General features: G+C 33.4%; 1 protein-coding gene and 1 pseudogene across 1 annotated transcript; one reads left to right on the top strand and one right to left on the bottom strand.

The window, feature by feature from the left end:
* Window positions 1-3,076: 3,076 nt before the first annotated feature.
* Window positions 3,077-6,550, bottom strand: LOC120140191 (lysine histidine transporter 1). The gene is made up of 8 exons (XM_039155206.1): window positions 6,453-6,550; window positions 4,811-4,971; window positions 4,346-4,729; window positions 3,868-4,261; window positions 3,682-3,787; window positions 3,499-3,590; window positions 3,341-3,409; window positions 3,077-3,248 (listed from the first exon to the last, which is right to left on the bottom strand). Exons 1-8 carry the CDS (start codon window positions 6,492-6,494, stop codon window positions 3,150-3,152), a joined length of 1,347 nt encoding a protein of 448 aa, XP_039011137.1. The 5' UTR covers window positions 6,495-6,550; the 3' UTR covers window positions 3,077-3,149.
* Window positions 6,551-8,883: 2,333 nt separating this feature from the next.
* LOC120140190 lies at window positions 8,884-10,113 on the top strand (annotated as a pseudogene).
* The last annotated feature ends 1,088 nt before the right edge of the window (window positions 10,114-11,201 follow it).

Raw genomic sequence — 11,201 nt, 5'->3', positions numbered from 1 at the left:
GGTTTTGAAGCTAAATGAACTAGGGTATTTATAGTAGAAGCTTTAAGGACTAATCTTGAAAATATCCTAAATTACAAAACTAAATGTGAGATTTTGCCATGTCAATTTTCAACCATTATTAGTGCTAATTATGAACCATTATTGTTGTCAACTTACAATGCATTATGAACCATTATTGTGTATTATACAATTATTATTAGTTGTATGACAACTAATAATTTTGCATGACAACTAATACATTTTTCTTCACCATTACACGGTTTAGTAAACCCTAAACCCTCTATAATTTCTAACACCATTTCCTTCTCGTTTTATCAAGGTTTTTCGATTGAAGGCCGTTTAACGTCGAAGGATCGGAAATGAAGAACGAAACGTTGCAAGTGTATTATACGCATGGTAAGTATTGAACATAGGGGATTATAGAAAGGTCATGTTGAATAAATTTCATGGTAAGCTTTCACAAAAGATTAAGGCTTGAGAGTTGTGATTCTTGGTCCAAAAATCAACCAAACTTCACCAAATTACAAAGCAAAGACTTGTGCATGTAAATTTGGGTGAAAATATTTGAAGACGTTTGCGATTACAAAACAATAGTTTATGTTTGTCGATCTGCAGTATGGATTGAATAATTAATGCTATGTAGGGTATTCGAATATTGAAATTTGAGTCGTTCCACAGTTTTTGCACCAATTTATTTCTAATAGACTTTTTTTTTCTTTTAAAGGATGATATGTACGGTAGGATGGAGTGGTGTTCCTGAAAATTTAAAATTATTATATATTTTATATTTTTTTAAGTTTTCTATTGAAAATATGTTTATGTCTCCTAAAATTTTATAAATTCAAGTTTATCTCTTAAAATTTTATAAGTACAAATTTATTTTTTAAAATTTTATAAATTTAAATTCGCCTTTAATATAAAATCATGTTGCGGTGAATGCTCGATTTCTCCGGCACTGACTTTTAAAATTATCATTTCACATCTTATAATATTTTATATACTTCACTAAAATCCTATGAATTAGGATTATGAACGAGATGGTGAATATTTAAAGAGTATAAATTAAATGGTCAATTTACTGTTCTGACTTTTTATCTCACAGAATTATGTACCACATTTCGTCAAGTAAATTGTTCACGTGTTCTCAAACATCACTATTTAACGGTATCAGTCTTGACTAATAAAGGAAAGGGTAAACTACATAAACGATTCTTAAATTTTGTGTAAGTTTTTGTTTTCGCTATTTAAGTTTCAAAAGTTACAAACAATCACTACCATTATCGTTTTCTAACAATATGGTCACTCGACCCCTTTAAAAACAAAAAACACAACGTGGTTTTTGTAAATCCTTCCTATTTCAGCCGTCGGTTGTGGCACCATTTGACTTATGAAGCATTTTTTCTAATTTCAAAAAAAAGTTTCTTCGATGCTGGATTTTTCATCTATTTCTTGGATTTACTTACCTATCTGCCGTGACCGCGAGTCTTCCTCTGGTGGATAGGTTGAGAATGAATCCTCACTTCCCATGGTCTCGTTGCTATCCATCGATCTATCCAGCTCCAACCCCAAATTTCTTTGCTAACACCGTAAAATGCTTGGCAAATCTACTATATTCCAAGCTTAGGATTTAAAAAAATTACGTTGTTCTTTTTGTTTTTATTTTAAAGGGGTCAAAGGGTGACAAATCAGCTCCTTAACTGTCACATTAGATTTCTGTCACATTTAACAGGTGTTAACGGCTAAGTGACCATTTGGTAAGAAAATGATAATGTTAGTAGCTATTTTATAACTTTTGAAACTTCAGGGTAAAAAATGAAAATTTACTCAAAATTTATTGACCGTTTTTGTAGTTTACCCTAAAGGTAAACACGAAGTAAGAACATTGAATGTTTTGGAACTACAAACAACATATTAAAATTTTTATAAACTTTAAGGGGCATTAGTACCATTATCCCTTTAATAAATACTAGGGAAACTATATACCTTTAAATGAGTCACCATCGTCAGTGTTATCCTAAGATTCTACCAAATCTAAACATATCAAACAATATCCAATATTCAGTGATAAAAATATGTCTATCATAAAAAATAACAATAATAATAATAAAAAGATCTCACTCCTTTGTATTTTTATTTATGCAATCATGGGATTTCGCTTGGCATAATGGCATGCATCTCCTCAAATCTAACCACTATTCCATGGAACAAAGTTTAAGAATATATATTAAAATTTGAATTTAAATATTTGATTTTGTAAATTTAAGACACTACAAATATATTTTTTAAATTTTTTAAAAAACTTTACAGGTAAACTACGTATTTGGTCACTCAACTATTATTTTGATTTCGTTTTGACAGCAAAATCAATGACAAACGAGTAAAAATGAAAAGAAATTACGGTGAAAACGGAGGTTTGAAACCAATAGCAAAACCTATGATTTCTAGCTTTTTCATTTTCAACTTTGCATCTGAGAAGCAAATTATAATTTTAGCGTTACTAATGTATGAGTTCCACTCAATTATGTATTTATATTTTATTTTAATAATTTAATACTAATATCCTTAAAAAATAATTTATTACTTAATAATTTATTTTAATTACTTGTAAAATTCATTTGGGAAGCTGAAAACCTGGCATTTGGGAAGGTGAGCATCAAGGGTTTTTTCTTTCATCGTTTTGGTGGAGGGAAGGAAGAACTTAGGGTTTGTGGAATGTTTTGTGCATTTATGTGTGATTTTCTTGGAAAGAATATAAGAATCCCTGAAAGATAAACATTAAATGATTTTGGAATATTTTATAAAACAAATCTTGGAAACTATTGTTGAAAGCAAATAAACATTACATAACTTTAGTAACTTGTTTTTGAAGATCTACAACTGCATACTCCTTCTCTTCACAAGCAATAAAACAAACTATATTTTGTATTCGTACACTAACACATGGAGCAACAGTGATGGCCAATGCATGTACTCTGGTTTCAACACTTGAGTCTCTCATGTTTGTAGGTTGCAGCTTTGATTTCCATAGAACAAGATCAGCAACATTGACTTTTGACAATGTTCATAACTATCATGTTCTTCATTTGTTTCTGCTATGTAATTTGTCGCACCCCCACCCATTCTACTGCAGACTGCAGTAAGATTACAATTTAAGAGTAAAATTCATAGTTCTTGGCTTGAAGGATGATTTGCCTCAACCCTCCAATTGGTGATACAATCATTAATAGAACACCTAGTACAATGCATATCTGTAAAAAGAGAATGGAAAACTGAATAAGCACCGATTTTGAAGCACGTTGAAGCAATAAGGTTAATTGAATCTAAATCAAGTTTTACATACCCAGTTAGTCCACCAAGATAACCCAAACTTTCTTGGTTTGTAAATGGCCAGCCACATGATGCAAGGGAGCTAAGAACAAAAAAGAGATTAAGTTACATTCTTCGAGAGAGAGAAAGAGAAAGGTATTTTTTTCTTGTAAGGAGAAGAATGCGACTTACAAAGTATGTTGTTGGTGCAAAAGCAAATCCTCCGAAAAATCCAAGAAGACCTCCGAAGAAAGGGAAGGTAATACCGATGAACATCGTGATTGCTGCAATAAAGATTTGATATATAAATTAGAACCCCTCTTTGTTGTTGATATCATGAACTTCATTTCCAACAAAATGAAGAGTTTTACTCACCAACATAAAAATTGCGGACGATGAATCGAAGTGTTCTACTCGGCCTGAAATGCAACTTCTTAACTAATACAGTTTCCATCATATCAAAAACTGGCATCGCATAAATCTGCATAGCCAAAGACACTTGATCAACCATCTGGTATGAATTGAGGACATTATCTTCAATGACATTAGTGAAATACAAACCTGGTAGCTTCCAATAACATGAACAACAACAAACATGTTAGCCATAGCAATAAGCCATGCTGGTTTCTCCAATGAGATAAGGATGTTATCTTTTACTGAATTGCCGAACATCCAATACCCGACTAAAGCAACAGGGAAGTAGCACAAGGCCACAACTATATAGGCAACGATAACGCCTTTCCACATTGGTCCCTTCGAAGGTTTCTCAGGTGTAGACGGGATGGTAGCTTGGATTTCCAAGACCACGTTGTGCCCAGCATAGGCAAAAGCGACATCCCCCAAGGCACTGAAGAAGTTGAAAACTGTTCCCGCTGTAGTTTTAGCTATGTAGCCATATTGCACATCTGGTTGAACTCCCTTATCCACTGAAGCTCCCCAAGCAATAGTTGAATAACTGTATGTCAAGACAATAATCAAACATTAACATCGAGACTGACTTAATTTATCCGAAATGGCAATTGAAATGATTTGATGGTACCTTAAGGACATGACTGCGGCGGCCAATGAGACTCCCGAAATGGAGTTGAAGTTGGGAAGGTGAGATAGCACAAAGTGAACAGAGGCAAAAATCATGATGAAATATGTTAGTTTGATGTCTTTGCAGGTACTGCAAACCGTGTCATGGAACTTCTTCAGTGATCTGCCTCCGGTAACCATATAAACAATGCAGACACCAACTTCGACAATAAGTTGTTGTGGCACCACAATGTAGAGTCCAAGTTTTTCACCAAAGGCATATTGACCCAGTTCATGATATCTATCGAAACGTTTTCCGGGAACCATTTCATGCATTTCAACCATCTGCCATAGTGTATAGAGGGTAATAATCCATGATAGGACTAGAACAGCAACACCGGGACCCCTGAAACCAAATTAGAAATGTTGGGTTTTTTTGCTTTCATCTTTTGATTGGGTAATTTAGACGAACAGTTGTTGAGCATACCATCCGAGTTCTGACATGGCGTAAGGTAGACTGAGGACACCAGCTCCAACCATGGCAGTGACATTGTGGAAAGCCGCGTACCACCATTTTGCATTTCTTGATGAAGTGATCGGCAGCCAATCATCAATTGCTTTCTGCTTTGCTAATTGCTCGTCGTCATACTGTGATTAACAAACAAAACTTATAATTACTGTTTCCTTCATCTTGAAGCACAGCAAACCATTTCAAACATGCCAATATTTAAAATAAATCTAAAATTTATAAAGTGTTAATAATATTTATCCTTCGTTACTATGATAAAAGATTACTTTTTTGTTTCGTTTCAACCTTTAAAAAATAGGCCAAAGTGGAGATAAGTGATAACTACAATGGCTGAGAGTGGAGGAAACCCCTAGTCGTTGGAGGGGCAAAAATCCAAATATAAGTTATGATTCAACAAACCGTGTCGGCCACTTACTTGGTTCCCATCTCAACACGCTTATCTCCTCTACTACCGATCAGTTTGATATTATTTTTGAAAAAATGATATTAAAAGTGCAGTTAGAAGTGTTTTTAAAAAATTAAATTTAAAATTGAATTGTTTAGGATTATTGTTAAAATATAATTTTGAAAAGATTGAATATTTATTTTAGACATTGTATTTTAAATTAAATATATAATATTTGAATTATATTTACACTTATTCATAACAAATTCGAAATAAAATTAAAATAAAAATTATTGTATTCTCAACATAAATATCGTAAAAAAATACATCATTTTGTATTCAATGAAAATATTTAAAGTTGAATAATTTGAACATTAATACAAAAATAATTATAAATGTATGTGTATTAATTTTAGAACTAAGTAAAATTAAATAATTGAGGACAAAAATATAATTTCACCCCAAAATTGATTTTTCATATTAAAAGTTAAAAATTTTAGCTCTTGATGTTGAATTGAAAATCACTTTTTCGATCATAATTTTAAATCAAATTTTAAGTGTTTAGCATTGCTTATGAGATGAAAAATCACTTTCCCTTACCAAAAGCATTCTCAAACTGGCCCTCAGATCGTTTTCGAATTTAATAACACGCATTCAAATTAAAAAAAAAATAAAGAATTTGAATCCTCAAATCAGATAAGTAGAGGAACTATATTACCCAGATTGAAAGAAGAGTGACTAAAGTTCAAAAGTCCGAAGACTATAGGGACAGAAAATAGAATTAGACCTAGTTTCTTCAAATACAGACAAAATTCTAGAGGCTAGACAATACAGCCACAGCTGAGCTATTGTCTAATTGCAAGAAAATATTGGAACATGAAAGTAATAAAAGTCAACACTTTTGGGGCATATAATAATAATAATAATAATAATAACTGTAAACAAATTCAGCATTTAACTTTTGTGAAGAAATATTTATGATGGGATTTTTATCTTTTTCGTAAAGACGTATATGAATTACCCGTGGCTATTAAGATTCGAACTCATACAAGATGAAAAGCAGGTGAGAATTCTGTCACTCAATTAATTAAATTCTTTTACTTTTAAAGAAGGATAAGCAAACCTCAACTCAACTAAAAGAATAAACTTTTTCAAGGAATGAAACGGTAGATGCATAGAAAGAAAGATGGATTGTGGGAGAAATTGATTACTTACAGTGCTGTTGCTTCTGCCATAATCTGAAGCTTCAGTTCCCATGTCGATGAAAGAAGAGAGAAGCAATGCACAAACCCATTTGGGCGTAGAATTTATAAACAAAAATATCCCACTTGTTGTTTTTGTTTAGGTCTTCCTTACAAAAAGGGCACCATATTCAACCCTCTTCCGCTCTTAGCTGGATCAAGTTGCTACTAAAAACAATTCATTTCTAAGCAAATGATTGTTTTTTTTATTTATTTTTGGAAAATTCTAGGAATTTGGTGTTTCTTTATAAATTAAAAATTCCCTTTACTTTATATTTTAAGCAATTTCAGAAGTATAAATTTAGATATATATATATTTTTTTTAAAATTTAAGTTAAGAAGTTGAAATTTATTAATGAGAAGATGATGTACCCTTTGATTTTGAAGCTCTGGTTGTCCAAATTTGAGTTTATAAAAAGCAATAATACCATATAGTTAGCAACTAGTTGATGAGAAGCTTTGATGTGGATGGTCAATGGAAGCAGAAAGTAGGGGGAAAACTGTGTTTAGATTATGGGCTGAATCTTCCATGTTCCCACATTCAAAGTGGACTGTGGGCCTCGGTCGGTGTCGTAGTTTTGAAATTCCAGCAAAACATGTTTTCTTTTTTACATAGTCCAAGATTAATTTTGTAATGATCTCTTATCATAATATTATTCCAAAATTTCAACACAAAATCTCTTACGACACGTCCTACCACCTAAGGTTAATTTAGTCCAAGTCAAATTTTATATCATATAATTCCATTAATCTTAGATCGTCTTTATAATAAAAAAAATTTAAATATTTTGTTGAAATTAATCAATCAAATATTAATAATTATAAAAAAATTTAGGTAATTACGGCCGACAGCAACCCACCCACTAAACAAATTAGAGAAAATGAAAAACATGGTAAAGGAATAAAGTACAAATGTGGAAAATTCAGACACATTTACATGACAAGCGAGACGGGAACTAAGACTCTGAAAACCAATTCCGTCTTTGTCTTTTCATCTTGATCTTTTCTTTATAGCCACTTGCCGGTTGGCACCATATATATATTAGGGGAAGTTATTTTTCCTTGAGATTTTAATTATGAGTATTTACAGAATATGTGCATGTTGATAATAGTTAAGAAAAATTTAAATAAATGTTATTTTGTAGGCATCTCAGATAATTTTTAATTTTTTTTATTTTGATCGTTTATTGTTAAAAAATTAACTATGTTATGATGTGTCATCATAAGATAATATAACATCATTATTAAAAATATTACAAATTGTCACGTTACTAGTCATGTTAACTTTTTAATTATAAGTGACCAAAATGAAACTCAATCGTAACATTACATATGATTTTTTAAAAATAATAATAATTTGACAATTTTGATTTTCACCAATATTATAATATTATATATCAATATATTAATTGTTTATTTACTATAATTTGAGTTATATGTAACATGTCAATCTTAATCAACTGTTAGATTTTAATAGTTTCTTATTTAAACAGACTTGAATTTGTTCTATATAATTTAGAGTGATTACAACTCCATTTTAAATCTTCCAACTTCATCTTTAATTTATTATAATTAATAAAATAACGTTTAGTAAAATAGGTTATTAATTTAATCAAACGGCGGATTTGACAAAATGATTGATGCTCCTAATTTTCACTCCACTACACATTCTAAATTTGATTTCCCAAATTAAAATTAAATTAATAAGATACGTAAACAATATAAATTTATTTAATTATCACCTCGTCATCTCTGGCCATGGAAAAGAGGCAAAGAATGAAGTTGATGAGCAGTTAGTTACGTGGCATTCACCTTTAAAGAAAAGTATTGAAGCGATCAACTGAAAACTTTGCCCGTGGAAGTCTCAATATCCGATGATTATCGTATCATCAACATAAATCAATTGATTTTCTCTCATCGTCTGCTTGCTTCACAAATGATGTAGGTTCAGCTTGGCCTTGCTTGTAACCAAATCCCAGCCCCGGCAGCAAATGTTCGTTGAACTGCCTCCCTAGCAATAAGGACACTTCATATGCGATGACCTGTGCTGGATATGGGGGAAAATTAAATTTCTTTTCTTATGGGGGATAAATTGGTGGTGTATGAGAAAAGAAACGAGCTTCCTATGTTTGGTTTCTAGGAAATTAATGGCAAACTATAGGAAAGTCTAATAAGTTAAACGCAATAACTTTCTGGATAACTCCTAAAGTTGGATTCCTTTTTAATGTTCAAATGTAAGAGCTTTAAGGGGAGGAAGAAGAAGAAGAAATGTCTCGTGGGCTAATTTGGGCTCATAAAATGGAGAAAATAGCCCACTTTTAAAATAGTTTCAACTTCATCCAAGTTCCGTGGCATACATAAACGCCTAGAAAGAAGCATCATTTCCCCAGAGAAATCAGAAACCCTCATAATCCAAGAAAATGGGAAGCAATCAAGCAGCGATCACGCGCCGCCTTCGGTCTAGGAGCGGCGGCGAATGTACTCAATGCGTCGATGTACACGGTGGACGGCGGCGAAAGAGCAGTGATATTCGATCGATTAAGGGGAGTGTTGGATAAAACGGCGGAAGAAGGGACTCAATTTCTGGTGCCATGGCTTCAGAAGCCTTTCATCTATGATATCCGCATGAAGCCTCACACCTTCTCTTCTATTTCTGGAACCAAGGATCTCCAAATGGTTAATCTTACCCTTCGAGTCCTTTCTAAACCCAAGGTATATGTCTTCTCTTTTACAAATATAGCATTTCATTCAATCTAATAATCTATTGATTATTCTTAAAATGGGTTATTGAAGCATCTAGATTTGTTGTTTTGCATTTTAAGAAAAGAAAAAGGCTTATTGATGCAGTTTTGATTCTACTTTCATTGATGTATGTATTTAATGCATGTATGTTTGATGTATGTATATATTTAATGCATGATGGATGTTGGGGATGTTCATTGGTGGAATCTTTTGCGATGAACAAAAGGTGGATAAGCTTCCCAAATCTATCAACGCCTTGGTCTGGAGTACGATGGAAACGAGGTGCTGAAAGCAGTGGTGGCACAGTTCAATGCTGATCAGCTTCTTACTGAGCGTCCCCAAGTGTCTGCATTGGTCCGGAGTTCACTGACACAGCGGGCCAGTGACTTTAACATTGAGCTAGCCGATGTGGCGATCACACACTTGTCATATGGTGCCGAATTCTCAAGAGCGGTGGAGCAGAAGCAGGTGGCACAACAGGAGGCAGAGCGATCGAGGTATGTTGTGATGAAAGCTGACCAGGAGAGACGTGCCGCTGTGATCCGAGCAGAAGGTGAAAGCGAGGCTGCAAAATTAATTTCTGAAGCCACTGCGATCGCTGGCATGGGATTGATCGAGCTAAGGAGGATTGAGGCGTCGAGGGAAATTGCTGCAACTCTTGCTAAGTCACCTAATGTGGCATACCTTCCCGGCGGACAGAACATGCTTCTTGCTATGAATCCATCTAGGCCTTGATGGTAACTTTCTGATATGAAAGCATCTCATGTGTAGGAGGAAGGAGCATAAATAAAGTTTTTGAGGATCATATGATTGGGAACATATGTCTTTTTAGTATTAGATCCCAAGTAAATGCAGTCATACGTTATCGAGGACACTTGAATGTTTGGTTTCTTGTTGGTAATAGAATTATTCAGAGGAATTAGTTAATCATGGCGGTGCACTACTAGAGATACCTCAAGGAATTTGCACAACTCTGTTACATATATAACAAGGTAAAGTAGTGATTATATGTAACCTAACAAAAATGAGTTCTGGATATCATTTGTATGACCAAGTACCCAATCTTCAGAACTTGAGAAATCTTCAAGTTTTTTATTTGAAAAAGAATCATTTTCCACCAAATTTCCCAGTTTTAAATCCCAAGGTTGTCACTATTGAAATCCAAATAAATTATTAAGCTCTTATCTTCAATTTCGGAAGCTTGACATCTCCATTCATCGGTCACTTCTCTCCATCTTTGTTCGCATTGTCTCCGATTGATTACATCAATATCTCTGATAATAAACTCACTGCTAAGCTGCTCCACAACGTGTCTTGCAATGAAACACCTTGTGTTTGGTTTGTCTTCCAATCTTTTGACCGGTGATTTACCATAATGTCTGCAAAAACATAACCTCGAGAAAAGGGTTGCTTCGTTAGATGGAAATTGTTTTTCCGACAAAGAGCAAGATCAATGTCCTTCAAATTTTTTGCATAACGAAGCATTGGTTATGCCTCAAAAGTTACATCATAAATAAGGTAAAGCTATGGGTAGAGTTGGTATGAAAAGTTGTTACAACCCAAGGTGCAAAAGCCTATTTTCATTACCTGTTATCTTTCTTATTTTTGTTAGTACCTAGCTTCCCTCACTGTATATCAATTATTTGACTATCAGTGGTGGTAATGGTCAGAGGGTCACCACCATGATCTGATGCCTGCTTTAGTTTAGCTGTAAACCAAATGATGAAGCTTTTCATATCGACTAAGAGTTATATCCACTTACACGATTCCCCAATCAAGGTTATTGACATCGATCCAACCCTCCATAAATTTAAAGGACAGTTGGGGATAGATGCATGTCCTGGTGAGCACCAATTGATCTGTTCTAATGGCCAAGTGAACCTATTAACATACCAATCCCCAATCCCCACCTGATTTAACAGTATAAAGCAGTTAAGCATACATTTTGTAAAGTTCAGACTACAAGTATTGAACTTCTATA

This window comes from Hibiscus syriacus, unplaced genomic scaffold, assembly GCF_006381635.1.
Source record: "Hibiscus syriacus cultivar Baekdansim isolate YM2019G1 unplaced genomic scaffold, ASM638163v2 tig00110783_pilon, whole genome shotgun sequence".
In the NCBI taxonomy this organism is placed as follows: Eukaryota; Viridiplantae; Streptophyta; class Magnoliopsida; order Malvales; family Malvaceae; genus Hibiscus; species Hibiscus syriacus.
The sequence above is the reverse complement of the archived record's forward strand: the minus strand, read 5'-3'. Positions and strand labels throughout refer to the sequence as shown.

What these genes read in the sequence shown, in the direction of transcription:
- LOC120140191 (XM_039155206.1), bottom strand. Translation starts at nt 6,494, where the DNA reads ATGGGAACTGAAGCTTCAGATTATGGCAGAAGCAACAGCACT. An exon ending in GCCATGTCAGAACTCGGATG is followed by an intron (nt 4,730 to 4,810) that starts GTATGCTCAACA and finishes ATTTGGTTTCAG; the next exon opens with GGGTCCCGGTGTTGCTGTTC. An exon ending in TTGCACCAACAACATACTTT is followed by an intron (nt 3,410 to 3,498) that starts GTAAGTCGCATT and finishes TTTTGTTCTTAG; the next exon opens with CTCCCTTGCATCATGTGGCT.